General features: G+C 43.8%; 1 protein-coding gene across 7 annotated transcripts in view; it reads left to right on the forward strand.

The window, feature by feature from the left end:
- DGKI (diacylglycerol kinase iota) overlaps positions 1-16,312 on the forward strand; it is a 267,208-nt gene that overhangs the window by 130,056 nt on the left and 120,840 nt on the right. For 6 of the 7 annotated variants that reach the window (XR_013231404.1, XM_077339877.1, XM_077339872.1 and 3 more), the window contains exons 7-8: positions 3,263-3,334; positions 5,752-5,868. Coding sequence is in view for 6 of the 7 variants with exons in the window: in XM_077339877.1 (XP_077195992.1) it covers positions 3,263-3,334; positions 5,752-5,868 (189 nt within the window). In the remaining variant the exon portion in view is untranslated. The remainder of the gene's footprint in view (positions 1-3,262; positions 3,335-5,751; positions 5,869-16,312) is intronic. The other variant, XM_077339873.1, reaches the window with a different exon arrangement.

Below are 16,312 nucleotides of genomic sequence, written 5' to 3' on the forward strand. Positions count from 1 at the left end.
AGACAATGCAACAGATGCTATGGATTGCACAAATTAAAGGACAACAAAACTGGAACACTCTAATGTGTCACCTGAGCTGGATTTTATAGTTAGAGAACAATACTCTAATAAACTGGGTGTGCAATTAGGGAGTGCTGAAGCCCAAGCAGTATAATACACCCAGCAAACGACACAGATTAAAGGCAGAGGGAGGAAAATGTGCCTAAAAATGTCATCGGCAACTAAACAAAATAACTTATTACTGAACAAGAAAGCATCTTTCTTGCAGAGCTGTATTTTATTACGTTCCTATTATCTATGCCAAAATCCCCTCTCCGAACAGTTTTGTTTGGTACGTTCTGCAAAACCGAAGTGGGGGGCTTCCCAGCCTCACCTCCTGTGTTTTAGATGCATTTACTGTTTTGTGGTTCTGTTTGTATTGCAAATAGAATTGTCAAAAAGATTCTCTATGTCACACCCAAGGCCAGTGTATCGTGTTGACAGTGGCTATCCATGGCTGCAGGGGCAAGGCGATCCTTGACTGCCTTCTCCAGAACAAACCAACAACATGTAGCTGGCTGGCGAAGGGGAGTTGCTGCGGTTGATTCCTTCATCACGCCCGCCGTGCTCCTTTTGGGACTGCATAATAGCTTAGGTGGGCAAGTGTGGGAGGAACAGAGTGAGCGGCTGATGGCAGGGCTGGCAAGAATGACAGGAGGGGCCGGGCTTTGTCCAAAGGACCAATAATACAGCTGAGATGTTCTATTCTAGTTTGCATAATGGGACTCCACCCAGCAGATATTATGCAGGAGGGAGCAGTGACCGGGGATCACAACAGATGCTACCACCAGCAGTTCCTTAGGCACCCACCTCTATAGAGAGAGGGCAACACCAGATCAAGCCTCCAATTTGGTGAAAACCATCTACTCAGTTTCCCTGCTCCAGGTCTTAAAGTAGAAGGCTCCGCAGGGCATGCAAGGCTGCTCTTTTTTGGGTAGCCTTGGTGTGGTTGTGATCCATAGGTAAGGGCATGAACCATATAATACCCTCTGCGTGATTCACAAACCAAAGTTCGTGGCAGGTCTTCCTCCACAAACTTCCATGAACTTTTAAAGCTATTTGTAGATAGAACAGAAAGCAGGGATTTAAACAAACTCTGATTGCCCCGAAACCTTCTGCTTTCAAAAACAGCCGAGTGGTGGAGACCACCTCCCCCCTGCTGCTCAGATGTTTTTTTGGGGGGGGGGCTTTCTTATGCAGTTCCTTTAGAGAGACTGCAGAAGAGAACAAAACAGCTGAATGGCATCTCCCTGCTGCTCAGCTTTTCTGGGGGCTTTCTGGAAAACCCACTGAAAGGGCCGTGAGCCAGTATGGTTTGTGAATGAGCCTCCTGGTTTAGAATTTGGACCAGGGTTCGTTTCATGGTTCAGCCATGAACCATCATCAACCGCATTTTTAGGGTTTGTGCTCATCCACCTGGCAGCTGCTATGCTTCAGCTGTGTCTTCTCCGTTCACACATGCTCCCCTGCTTGATAGTGGATAGATTTTTATGGGGATAGATTTTTAACCATTTTATATTTTTAAAGTTTATTGTATCATTTGTAATTCTAAATTGGGTATATTTTATATGCTGTTATTTGGACATATTTGGAGTGAGGGGGTGGAAGAGAAATTATTATTATTATTATTATTATTATTATTATTATTATTATTATTATTATTATTATTATTATTATTATTATTATTATTATTATTATTATTATTATTATTATTATTATAATATGCTCTAATGGTCCATGTTAATGAAGCTTTTTCAATCCTGGACCAGGCTATATCATTTCTTGCAGTCTGCCTGTATAACAAAAGTATGGCTTATTTATTTATTGAATTAATCATTGAAGCGTATAATTTTGATGCTTCCTTATCTACGGAGGTTCAAGCTGTGAGAGCAGCATAGCTTTTGTAACTCTCTCTCTGTGGGCCTTCCCTTGTCCCTGCTCTGGAAACTGCAAATGGTCCGGAATGCGGCAACCTGGGTCCTCATATGACCACCCTGGAGGGTCCATATATGGCCAGTTCTCTGTCAGCTGCACTGGCTCCCCTTTGAATTCTGGATTTGGTTCAAGGTTTGGTTTGAATCTTTAAGGCCATACGCAGTCTGGTCCCTGCTTATTCGAGGGACCACCTATCTGTATATGTCTCTTGGAGAGCTCTCTAATCAGCTAATGCCAACTGTTTGGAGGTCCCCAGCCCTAAAGAAGTATGCTTGACCTCAAGGAGAGCCAGGGCCACCTTGGTGGAATGAGCTTCCAACTCATAGAGTTCCATAGACCTTCAAGATGGAGCTCTTCCACTAAACCTACAGTTGAGGTCAGTGGGAAAAAAAACTGATAGATCTGGGTCTCCCTCCCTCCCCTCCCCTATGACAGGGGTGCTCAAACTATGGTCTCCAGATGCCCAAGGACTATGATTCCCTCTATGCTGTCAGGGATTCATGGTATTTTTAGTCCATGGACATCTGGAGCACCGCAGTTTGGCCATTCCTGCCCTATGGGGATAGCAGTTACTTAATTATAACTAATTGTAATTCTTTAAAAGTTTTAATATCGCTTCTAATGATAAACAATATATCTTGGGCTTTATATGAATTGTCACCAAGTATATTGTTGTAAACTGCTTTGAGGCAACCATCCATGAGGGAGCAATATAGAAGCCAAACAAACAAACAATGTTGGATCCAGCCAACTAAATCAGAGCCTGACACGTACGTTTGGTAGCCCTGCAAACAGTGTATTGATGGGCATGGATGAAGATGCTTTGACAAGATGAATTGCTATCTTGTTATATTTCTCTGGTCATAGAGAGGAACCAAAAGGGTGATTTGCACTTTGAGTGACCAAGACTGGTCTAGGAACCCTGGACTCTGCCTATTGCCTGCCAAAGAAAATATGGGAGAGATTGCAGGGAAGAAGTAGAAAGTCCCCCCAATACTCATATGTTTGAAAATTCTGATAAGACCTGCATGGGAAAAGGAGAGGAGAATGGTTGAGCATACCTGCCTGCACTCAACCAATGTGCCGTTCAGAAGCAGCGGCCGAATTTCTCAGACCTGCTGCTAAAAATATGCAGTCGGTCACATAGAGTGTGGTTGATGTGAACTAGTTAGAGAGATGCAATAAATGTACAAGGGATCAAACCTATTTTGTTTCTGTAGCTGTTAACAGGCTGGTTTGCCGAAGGGCGGATTAACCCCTTTCCTCCAAACTCTTCTTGTCATCTTAGGGGTTTCAGCAAAAATTCTCCTTTCACAGTAAAGAGATTGTGGCCATCAGCTGTTCGTGGTGCAAGCAGGCGGTAAGTGGCCTTGACCAGGGGGAGCTGGCATCTTATCCTCTTGACTTGGGTCTTTTGGCTTTAGTTCCGCAAGGGCATATCCTATATCCATGATCTACCTTGTCTGCTCCTCTTCTTAACAACCTTATTCTCTTGAATGTTGAGAAATGGACTGAGGGCTCAAACAAATGAAACAAAGATTGTAACCCATCCATGAAATGCAAAGTGGAGGTCTGTGCAGCCTCAGCTTGCCTCAGAGCAATGTGGGGAAGTAATGCGGACTGGTCATCTTGAATTCCCCGTTCAGTTTCCCTGTTTGACGGCGCCCTCATTCTGTGAGCATTTTAAAGGAGAGAAACAGCACTGTGCTTTTGACGAACGAACAGTGCTCCCTTTAATATGCTAAGCTCAGTGCTAAAATGAATTATAACAAAAGCAAGGAGCCAAGCCAAGTGGCAGTGGAAGGGTTCAAGCCTTGGTCTTTTCCTTGTATGGCCAATGGAGGCCATGTTTCATGACTGTTACCCACCATAAGCCATCTTGTACAGGAGTGGCAGGTTATAAATCAAATAATTAACTAAATAATGTTAATCCGCCATCCGCCTTTGTTGGAAAGATCAAGAAGGCCGTCCCCATTGCCTTATCTCTCTGAAATTTGAATGAAGACTTAATCCAGGCTGTTGCCTTTATGTGTGAGCAGGGAATGTAATTATGGACTCTCTTATTTAGGAGTAAGACTCTTTTTGCCAGGCATACTGAGGAAAAGCGAAAGGCTACCATCCTCTTTTTTTTGAACCTTTAATTCTAATAAAGCAGCTTTTCCCCTTTTGCTCTGAAGTCTCCTTTTAAAGGCTAGTAAAAAAAAAAGGAATTCCAAAACAGCAGGCAGCAGAGTATTAGAAAGAAGCAGTTCAGTTGAGTTACCAGGAGAAGAATAACATTTTGAAAACATTCATTCACAACAGATACCATTGCATTATTGGCCTGATATAATATTTATTCTAAGGTACTATGTTGATTCTCTGTAGGGGAAATGGGGTAAACTCCCTGCTATATAAATTAAATGGAAAGCAATTGGCTTTATTGGAAGTTCTGTTTTTAGCAGAGGAAGACATTGGCAAGTGGTGTTCCCATAGGGCTGCCAACCTCAAGGTGGTAGCTGTAGATCTCTCCCTATTACAACTGACATCCAGTCCTGGAGTTGACCTGGAGAAAATAGCCTCTCTGGAAGGTGGACTCTATGGCATTATGGCCACTGATGAAGTCCCTTCTCTCCTCGCCTTGAACCCTGCCTTGCTCAGGCTCCACTCCCCCAAATGTCCAGGTATTCCCCAACCCAGATCTAATAACCCTATGTTCCCAACATCTCTTGGGATGCATCTGTCTAGAGCAGCCTTTTTCAACCTTTTGATCATGGAGGAGCTCCTGAAATAATTTTTCAGGCTTCGAGGAACCCTGGAAGTGGTATCAGCTGGCGACGCCTCCCTGCCACACCCCCAGAAGTGACATCACCACCTGTGCTAACAGGCAGGCTCAAGGAGGATGGAGGAGCAAAGAGACAGGAGGTGGTTTAAGCAGGACAAGGCATGTAGGCTCCACCCCCTCCCAGGCACAGAAACTATGAGAGAACTCATTCATACTTGGGAAAGGGAGAGGGGGAAACCAATGGAAGCACCCAGTTCCTTAGCTTGTGGCCAAGTCCATTGAGACAGGAGGGCCATGGACCTCCTCCAGAGCTCCTGCAGACTCCCTAGGGACCACAGAACCCTGGTTGAAAATCCATGGTATGGAGACACTGCTATTAAAAGTTTCCTTTATTCATTCCATTTGTCTCCACCCTGCCCCTGCTAAAATATACAGCATCTTTATATTTGCTTAGGATAACTGGTCACTGCCAAACAAAAAAAACAACAACAACAAAATGTAGGTTTATAATAAAGCAAACCAACATGGCATAATATTGAGGGCAAAGCTGAGGGGAAGAAATACAGGATGTTTCTCAGTAGCTGCATTTGCACTGGCATAAGAAGGGGCAAGCAGAGCAAAGGTATTTTTTAAGCTGTCTCCTAGTGCAGGGGTAGTCAACCTGTGGTCCTCCAGATGTTCATGGACTACAATTCCCATGATCCCCTGCCAGCAAACGCTGGCAGGGGCTCATGGGAATTGTAGTCCATGAACATCTGGAGGACCACAGGTTGACTACCCCTGTCCTAGTGGAACGCATCTTGAAAGACCTCTCCCTGCTTTGAAAATTCTCTTTCTGAGACACTGGAGAGCTGCCACCAGACAAAGTACAAATAATACTAAATCTGATAAGCCTAAGTGAGGTTTATGTGTTCCTTTTGTATGGTTTGGGGCTCCCCCTCCACACACTCACCTTGTACATGTCCCTTCTGTGCTCTCTCACTGATGCCTCTGTTTTCTCCCCCTTTCTCAAGTTTCACAATAAGGTCACCTGCTTCATGCTGCAGCACATCGAGGAGCCATGTTCTCTAGGGGCTCATGCAGCGGTCATCATCCCTCCCACCTGGATCATTAAGGTGAAGAAACCTCAGGTAACTGCATGCCAATGTCTGTTTTGACACTGTTGGTTGGCTCAGAGCAAGCTTGGCTGAAACGCCCGAGATTCCTTCGGGAAGGTATGCTTCACTCCCCTGTATTTTCCACACCCCTTGTCTCCAGCTACTCTAAAGATCATTATAGCTGCTTTGGGAACGTTTAGCTAAGATTGCCAGATAAAGGTACTTGACGCTTAAAGAAACTGTGCTTTTCATGCTTCTCCTTTGTAAGTATTCTTGTATGGTGCTGTTGGGATTCTGGAGAACCTGAATTGTGGACTTCAGCTGTCGTTCAAAAGCAACCGTGAGATTCTGGAAGTTGCGTCGTTGTTGGGAGAAGTAAGGGGAAAGTTTAAAGTTGCCAGTTGTTTGTTTATTTTTGCATTTATACCCCTCCCTTCCCCCAGAGGCATGTGCATTTGGTTTAGTAAGCTATACCGTAAAACACCCTTACCGGTATTTTCCATACTCAATACAGATTCTCTTATCTGCATCCAGTACCGATACAGTCACTGCAGAAAACCCATAACAATATTTGGGAATGCCAAATCTTTTGGGCTCCGTTATAGGCAATAAGGTCATTAAAGTCAATGGAAAATCTTGCCTTGGTCTATTCAGTGGTCTGATGGGGACAGGGTTTGAGGCTCCAGATTTGCAGCATAACATCTTGTCAAAACCATGCATTTCAGTTTATGCCATTTGTTGTTTTTCTCTCTGCTTTTCACTCTGTATAATTGATTGCCTTATGTGTGAATATATCTGGTTTAGGGCAGTGTAGCCTTCACCAGGAATTCCAGCAGTAAAGCTTTGATGTCTGGGAATGTGTTATCTCTCTCCCTGACCTTGGGGCAGGAAGTGCCAGTTGTATTTTTCTGGCCTAGCTATGGTGTGTGTGTGTGTGTGACATCCGGATAGTTTAACATCCAAATGGTTAGGTGGGGGGGGGAGCCAAGGGGCAGGAAGTTAAGACAACTTCTAGGTGTTTAGTCTTAGCAAGGGATTTAGAGATTTTAGCATTGTTGTATTTTCAAGAAAGAGATTTTTCTTCAACAAAGTGTGCTTATTGGTTGGACTCTCATACCTCTCCTCAAAAGAATCCCCAAATTTCAAAAAGATTGGACCAGGGCACCCAAAGAAAGGGCCCCCATCCTCCATTGTTTCCAATGGGGGGAAATAGCTAGGCAGCAGAAGAAGCCCACCAGACTGTCCCAGAGCATCTCTGCAGTGAAAGTGAAGGGGGAGGCATTATTGCAAGGCCAGCCCAGCAGCTGGAACAGGGCAATATTGCCCAGCAGACCCAATGTGACTATGGCAGTGTCAAACCTGAGAATCTCTGAATGGGAAACTGAGGGAGAGGGGCAATTTCTTGTGGGACAGCAGAACTAGAGCAATGTGCTAAAGTCCAGCAGCAGGAGCTTGTGCCAACAGGGCTGCAGCACAGAAGCAGGATCTATCTAGGACAGGGGTAGTCAAACTGCGGCCCTCCAGATGTCCATGGACTACAATTCCCAGGAGCCCCTGACAGCATTCGCTGGCAGGGGGCTCCTGGGAATTGTAGTCCATGGACATCTGGAGGGCCGCAGTTTTGACTACCCCTGGTCTAGGACAACAGAACAAGTACAATGCTGCATATGACACCTACCCCTGCAGAGATTCTCAGGGGTGAATTTAGTCCTCTTGAGTTTGGTATTGCCATAGTGGTTCTGGTTGGGCTATTAGGCTGGCCTTGCAAAAATGCCCTTCCCCTTCATTTTTTTTAATGCTGAGATGCTCTGGACCATTCTGTTGGGCTGTCTTGAAAATGTTGGCAACAATGGGGGTACATTCTTTGGGTGCCCATAGAATTGAACCCCCTTGTCCAATCTGTTTGAAACATGGCGGTTCTTTTGAGGAGAGGCTCCAGCAGCTATGCTGCTAATTTTGCTGCCTCTACCTCAAACTGTCCCTGCCCAGACCACTGAATAGACTCAGGCTAGATTTGCCAATGATTCTAATGGCCAAATAGGGTATGATGGAATCGAAAATATTTGGTCTTCCAGAATATTTCCGAATCTGAATATCAATACCGGTTTTGGTATTCTATTCAAATTGCTATTGGCAAATACTGATATGTTTTGGGTCCAATCTACCTGAACCTAAAAAATACCTAATATTTTTCTTCTTACAACCTGGAGATCCTGTGTGCATGTTGGGCATTATGAGCAGTTGTGAAGGGATTGATCTGCTGAGCTTCTGAGGACTCCATTCTTTACTCTTCCCCACTCCTCCTTACTGGAAAAACAGGAAGTCTCATTTATGCTCCAAAGGGAGGAAGGTGAGCAGAGGGACCAGTATAGGAAGGGGGGTGGGCAGATGATAGAACGAGTATATCCTTCCCAAGTGTCTTGCAGTTTTATAGGATGTAGATAGGAATCTTCCAAGTTGTGGGAACAACCTGTAGCATTCAATAAACTTGCATGCGTCAGGAGAAAGGTGGGAATATAATTTTTTAAAAATAAATCAATTTTTCCTTCCTTTTTTCCTCTTTAAAAAGTATTTGTGTTGATTTTTGTATCTGTTTTAGGTTACATAATTCTGTAATGAGTCTTCTTAAATGCAGACTCAATGAAAATTCCAATTCTTTGTTTTGCAGCATAGAGATTTCAGCCAATTGTGGTGCTTTTCTCTTGCATCCTTACACAATGCTTCATTTACTCACAGAAATAGGAGGGGTTTTGGTTTAAGAGTTGGCAGTCCCATTTTTTTTCTATTTCTTTTTGGGTTCATACAAGAAAGAGTCATGGAAACTGGGTTTGCCTAATCCAGAAAAGTGTCCACTTCAGAGACCTGCCTGGCAGTGATACCAACATTGAGAGTCCCTTATCAGCTATGATCACAGAAGCCTCAGGATCCTCATTCTTGTATACCAGATTCTGTATTGGTCTTTCCTGGAATGCATTGTAGGGGCATTCAACAATGACAACATACTCAGAAGCCAAAAGATAGGTGCAGGTGCTGATTCTTAAGTGATTATTTACTACATAGGCAGTGTAATCTCTTGCTAAGTCAATTGTCTGTATCTTTATGATAACAAAGAACAAATACACATGGGAAGATATGTGCAAACCATTACTTATGGCTCAATAAATCTTGTAAGTTTCAGAGAAGAATTAATATATTTCAACTGGAGGTCAACATCAAGCAAGAACAAAAGTTTCTAATAATTGCACACAACTAAAAAAATCTGTTACCCAAGAGACTTTGAGCTTCTCCTTGAATTTTTTGGTCACATGCAATTATTAGTCCACAACTGAGGAAGTCCAACAATGAAACTAGCTATTAGCTAGGATACTAGTCTTGGTTGTTTTTGATTATTATTATTGAAGACTCTAAAGACAAGAAACTTTTCTTGTTGTTTAAAGTGGACCTCCACCTGAAATATATCAGTTCTTATACCACTTAAAGGATTTATTGAGCCACATGTTTGTTGTATCTTTATGGTGCCGAGTGGTAAGTAGAATTTTATCACACTTCTACCTCTGACTTGTGGTATAAAACAGTCACGCACACACACACTGGTAGTCAGTTTCACATGTTGAGAAGTCCCTGCCTCTCTTTTAAGCATCCAAGATAAAGTGAGATTTTTACATTGCTGACTATTTCCACTATGCCATTTGAGGCTGAAGGAATCACACACATATGGAATGGCACCTCTTAGAGCATGTAATCTTTAAGAGCTGAGCACCCTTTGGGAACTGAGGAGGATCGGACCACTGGTAAAGTTCATATGTACTTTTTGGGAAGCCTCCATGAAAGCCTCTTTGGGTACTTTGAAGTACAGGTCTCCTTGGCATATATTCATATTTATTACATATTGTTCTGATTACATATTTTTCCAATCTTTAAATCTGAAAAAGAAGGTGCAATGGGCCACTGGCCATGTTTAATCTTCTTTTTGGGTCAATCTATAGTCCTTTTGGTTTTTGTATGAGGTTAGATAGTTATTCAGAATAGTCAGTTTAAATGACCATTCAAGTTGTACACAATTGTTCTAGGAGCTTGGTAGCTTGCTTTGTGGTTAAATCCCATTTGCATCTTAGCACATTGACTTCAGTGGACATAAAGGGATGTAGCTTGGTCTACAATTGCACCCTTGGATAAGAGCAGGACTCTGAAAAGATAGCATTTCTATATCTTCTAATAATAAGTGATTAATAAACAAGTTAGCCATCCATCCCTTGGCCTTTACACGCTTGGCTCTAGCAGACTGCGTGCTGTGGAGACTACATCACACACAATTAAAGTCTTGGTATTGCTGATCACTTGACATATTTCCATTTCTGAGCCAATGAAATTCGCCACTGCTTTTGTTAGTGTTGTGATATCATTGTGTCTAGAATTTCCTCACCCCTTTCTTTCAGTGGCTGCTTCTGCAAGGGGCAGGGGAAAGTGGAACACAATAACATCATGTTTCTCTTTTACCCATAAATACTGGAGAGAGAGAAACAGGAGAGGACATGGTTACTTAACAGCTATACTTTGGCATACCATCTGGAGAGACCTTCAGTTCTCTCTGTCTTCCTTGTATTGCCCCACCAGCCCCAGTGAGACTTGCCTATCACATCAATGATTCAGAAGTGGTTTTAATTATTCTTAAGGAGGGATTATACAAAACAACACCCTTGTGCTGTTTGTCTTGAGTCCTGAATGGTGGCAACTGAGTACTGGCTGTGATCCCCAACCGTCAGTGACGTGTGTTGACTGTTGGTGTTTCTTCTCACCCTCTTTTCCTTCTTGTCTAAATTGGGAGAGAACAGGATTGGACTTAAAAGTCACTTCTTTATCCTTGAGAGGCCAATAGATGTTACCAGATTGTTGGCCCTAACCAAAAGCTTGGCGGGAGAGCTCCATCTTACAGGCCCTGTGGAACTCTGCCAGCTCTGACAGGGCCCTGATCTCCTCTGGGAGCTCATTCCACCAAGTAGGGGCCAGGACTGAGAACTCCTGCGCACTTTCAATTCTCTGCTTCATCCTCAAGGAGTATTTGTGTGTGTGTCTATGTGTGTGTTAAGTGATGGGAATGCAGCAAGTGGGGGAGGCCAACGCTTTCCATGTAATAGTGGTGATATAAAGGCAAAACCAAAACAGGAAACCAAAACCCAACCTAACCAGAAAAGTTAGAAACCCAAAGGTTGAGCTGCAAAAATAATTTTAAAAAAATACAAATATCTCTTCCACATAATATATTTCTGGTAGGGGCTTGGAGGAGGAGTGTGTCTCATGGCTTAAGTGCCACTCAGCACTTAACACCCGCTCAGGGTGGCTGTCCCACCCCTGAGTGCCTCCTCCTCCAACCGGCTTGCCTGTCTGTCCAGCAGCCAGCCAATCGCCTTCCGTCCACCACCCCTGACCACCCCTCCTCCTTCCACTTCTCTCCAAGGCTCGGAGGCTGCAGATCCCTGCCGCGTAAGAGCTGCCCCTGCCAGTGAGTTCCCTAACAGCTGCCTGCAGCCTTTCCAGGTCCTGAGGGGAGGGAGAAGACGTCCACAGAGTTCTCCCCACCCCCAATCTAGCACTCCCTATATTCCTGAATGCAATGGGCTTGGCCCCTAATTTATTACATAAAGTGCACTAGTTCAATTTTAAAAAAAAACAGCTATAAATCACAGTCGTCATAATTTAGACACATGCAGTTCTAACTACACATGGAATAGACCAAACCTGAGGAGTCTTCCTCAATGGTCAAATAGTTATGAGAGATGCACTCATGCATAAAATCAAAGGTCTTGCTGGGGGGGGGGGGGGGCAAAGAGAAATCTGTTTGGTGCTGCTCCCACTAGTCTTTCTAATATAAAAATACCTGATTTGGAGCCCACTGTTTAAAATATATACTTCCAGAGGCCACCACTCTCTGCCCACCTCAGTCACCAGTGCATTCCCACGTGTCAGAGAAAAAGCTTTGTTGGTCTATTCCAGGGGTAGTCAAACTGCGGCCCTCCAGATGCCAGCGAATGCTGGCAGGGGCTTCTGGGAATTGTAGTCCATGGACATCTGGAGGGCCGCAGTTTGACTACCTCTGGTCTATTCCATTTGTAGTTAGAATTGTGATGTTTCTAAATTATGATGATGTCATTTCTAAATGTTTTTAAAATTGTACTCTAGTGAGTGAAAAGTAGCAGGCCTGAAGGAGCTGAGCCTGGCCTTTAATTGCAGGGCTTGGTTGCAAATGATTTCACATGCTGGGGAAGCTGACCTTCAGCTTCTCCCCTCCTTCTTTCTGTGTCTCAGATTACATGCTATTCTTTCTCAGGGACAGCTGTATTTCTGGCCAAATTGCTTGTTCCAGTGCCCGATGATTGTTCGCAATGAGAGGTTGTTAGTAAGAAGCCTCAGGGTCCTTGCAGAGCCCTCTGATCGCCTGCAGCCCCTCTTCCGCATCCCACTCCATTAAATCATTTTTCAGGAGCCATAATGGCAGGTAGGCAGGCAGGCTTATCCACAGTAGGCGTGCTGCTGTAATGGCCCCAGCTTTCCTCGAGGCAAGCCAGTGTGAGAAAACTGATTATGGAGTCTCTTTCAAAGCAGCCTCCCTTCTCTGCTCTCCTGGCATTTCTCTGCCCAGGACAAAATTCAGCAAGTGGAAAACTTGGGTCTGGTTGGTCAGCAGTGGGCAGAGGAAGTGGGGGAATGAGGCTCTTCAAGTGGAGGTGGAATTTCCTTTTTTTTTTCAGGTGGAAAATTATGAATGCGGCTCTTGAATCTCTGCTGCACACAGAATCTAACCTTCCAAACCATTTGTGCATGCCGATCTCTTACAATTACCTTGTCCTGTGTTGTCCATGGGAATGTCAGAGTCCCCAGTTCCTTTGCTTAGGAAAAGGAGTGATCTGTATTAATAATATTAGCAAAAGCTATTATGACATAATTCTTTTTTTGGGGGGGGTATAATTTAAATGGACTCTCTCCCAATGTGGCACTTTACGTCAGCTGATAAAAACCTTGCTGAAATCTCTCCCACACACACACACACTTACATCTGAAATGACATTTCTGTTCATCACAAAGGAATTCCCAAACAACTCTGATTAATATTCCATAGAATCCCAATATTTGATTGATTGATTTGATTTGATGCTGCCTCTCTCAGCAATGGCCATCTTGGGGTGGTGAACAACATATCCACCTTAGGTACAATAAAATTAATAACTGAGTAAAATTAACAGCTAATAGTTAAAACAGCAATTCATAGTTATTAAAATCCATGAATCCACTTCAGGGCCTCTCCCTAATTACATAGTTTAGGAGGGGAGAATGGGAGCAGTTGGGGAATGATGGTCATGTGCATCAAACTGCTTTCTTTGTGGTATCTGTGTGTTCATGTGCAGGTGCCTCGGTTTTCGGACAGAGTTTTGCCATTTTCTTGGAGCCAGTTGAGTGACATCTGTCTTTCCTAGTCAATGCCTATCCAGTATAAGGAACCAGCTTGTGAACCTTTCCTTTCCACTCTGATTGGTGGATTGATCTGAGGATTCTCCTCCTGTATAGGTTCCAGGCCCATCCTTTGAAGGCACCTACAAAAGTCAATGAATGTAGTCTTGCACTGAGCAGGGGGTAGGACTAGATGTCCTTTATGGATCCTTCCAGCTCTGTGGTTCTAGAATGTCAATAGAGAGTCTGTGCCTGGAACAATGTGGAAAAATTCTCCAATGGAACAACTTGCCAGCTATGTTGACTTCAGGGCTAGTTTCCAGCCTTTTGTTAGATGACCTCTTGTGCGCCCCTATTATGAAAGGCACCACCAATCCCACTTCCTCCTCCATTTCCTCTTGGCACCCTCATGCACCAGACTCACTAACCTCTCTGGGGCTGACACCAACAACACTAGACAAAATGAAACAGCTGAGAGAATCACTCTTGTATTCTTTCTAGTAGGGTGGCTCTTACCCCATCCAACCATTCCACTGAGCAAAGCTTGTTAATAAATATATTTATGGCCTATCTTTCTTTTTGGCTGAGGTTTCCTCCAGTCTTAGTAGTAGGTGGTTCTTCCATTGTGGAAAGGCTCCTTAGGCTGGAGGAAGCCTACTTGGAGGTTGGTTGTATTCACCCCCTGTGTGTCTCTGACCATAAGATGGGAGCTTGCCCTACAATCTGTCTGTAACATCTCCAATCTCCCATTTTCTGGTGGGACTGGAAGGGCTGGAACTCTTTGGCCAATGATAGCTCTTCTTCCATATCAGGGGCTTGGCAGGTGACCTAGAACCGGTGTGGATTTTTGTGAACGATCTTAATATTTTTTAGTGTCATTGATCTAAGAATTAAGAATTGATAAACAGGGGATGGCTCCGCTTGCCCTACTGGGTCTTGTGTCCACATGTTACGCTTGAAGAAAAGATGTTGAAATAAGATTAAAGGGGCCTTGTCAGTCTGCCTTTGAAAACTCTCGCGCTCCTGGCAAAGTCAGTGTGACCCAGAATAACAAATCTTTTCTCTGAAAGGGCCTCATCTTGTCTAGGATGTGTTACTAAGCATTACTTTCCGAGATAACTAGAACAACTGTTTGGCCTACAGATACTGTAGAACAAGGTTGGTCAACCTGTGGTCCTCCAGATGTTGATGGACTACAATTCCCATGAGCCCCTGCCAGCGTTTGCTGGCAGGGGCTCATGGGAATTGTAGTCCATCAACATCTGGAGGACCACAGGTTGACTACCCGTACTGTAGAAGGCTTCTGAGAGAGAAGAGGAGAGAAGACCAGGGCATGAGCCTGGATTCCAGGATTTAGATAGCAGTGGCTCATCCTTAGTTTTATTGTTTTTACTAGAAAACGATTTAAACGAAAACAAGTGAACTGAGCTTGTTTTCAAACAAGTGATTAGAATTTTTTTTGAGTGGCTAGAATCTTTTTTTTTAAATTAACATCAGCTGGACCCTTTCCTTGTACCATTGGCTCATGCTGAAGTACAGTTGCAAAGTTCCTGACAGAGTATTTCTACTATTAGGGCTCTCTGTCCTTTGGCTTCATGTTAATGCTTGCAATGGCTTTTGGGGGGCACCCGTAGCTTGTATCTGTTTCCATCTAGGGTCAGCCCAGCTTTACAGGTGGGCTATATCAGGGGTAGTCAACCTGCGGTCCTCCAGATGTTCATGGACTACCATTCCCATGAGCCCCTACCAGCAAACGTTAGCAGGTGCTCATGGGAATTGTAGTCCATGAACATCTGGAGGACCACAGGTTGATTACCCCTGGGCTATATGATCACTTAAGGCATCAAGTTATGCAGAAATGAATTTCTATATTTATTTTTACATTGTTCATTGGAATGTCAAGTAAATAAAGGCTACTTCTCATTTTCCCTCCCGGGGTGGGGGAGCAAACTCCATAGTTTGCCTGGAGGAACCAAAAAGCCTTGGACTTTTTCTCATCCATCCTGTTGCTGCTATGTTAGTTTCCAAATATGATGTCTTCTGTCAGCAGATGGTGCACTCTTAAGCGCTCCTATTTGCATTTAATGAGGAAATAGAACTACTTGCTTTATGAAGATTCTACTTGTTTTAAATTATTGTGCTGCTGGTTTTTACACAAACACATACACACACCTGGCTTCTAAAGGCCATTTTGCATATTACACAGCAGGAAAACTAGAGCTGGCAGCTGAGAGCCAAACCAGGGGAGAAGTTTGCAATCCAACTGTAGAGCCATCTATTGTGTATGAGCCTCATGGGTTGGATCCAACCAGCTTTTCAGCTGGTGAAAATGGAAAAAGAGGTCCCCTTTGACCACCAAAAAGTATCTGCAGTGGATCATGGGACCTGCATGTGAAAAAGCCAAACAGGATGGAGGCAGCAGACGCGATGGAAATGTGGTGAGATTCAGTGAAAAAGATGGTTGGATCCCATCCTATAACCCCCTCCCACCAAGTCTGCCTTCAGTCAAGAAAAGCTTTTATCCACCAGAGGAAGCCTTTTTCCATCAGAAAAAGTCCTTCTTCTTTGGAGGACATCTTTCCCTACTGAAGGAAGACATAGCAGAAGACAGTCATAGTATCTAACCCTTTGGATTTCTGTTTAAGGAATAGGATGTCAGCACCAGGAAGCAGGATGCTCAATTCCTAACCCTCTTATGCACCCCCCCCCTTACAGATTTGATATTGGGATGAAATTTATGCTAGGAATGACATGAAGAAGAAGTTAACTCCCCATTATCCAACACTGTGGTCCTGCTACAGTTCGGTGCCTACTAAGGCAATTTAAAGAGATGGCAATCTAAAACTGACCTTCAGTGTCTCATTGAGTTCCATCTTGAGTTGCCTCCAACTCCGGCTCTTGAAAGAGCTTCCATACATGACAAGAGGGCCTGTGAACACTTTCATCCCACCCACATGTTACATTTTTGGGTGTGCACTTGAAAAATGTAATGTGTAAAACAGCCTAAAATATATCTACATAATAATACATGATG

The sequence above is a fragment of the Paroedura picta genome, chromosome 5 (assembly GCF_049243985.1).
Source record: "Paroedura picta isolate Pp20150507F chromosome 5, Ppicta_v3.0, whole genome shotgun sequence".
In the NCBI taxonomy this organism is placed as follows: Eukaryota; Metazoa; Chordata; class Lepidosauria; order Squamata; family Gekkonidae; genus Paroedura; species Paroedura picta.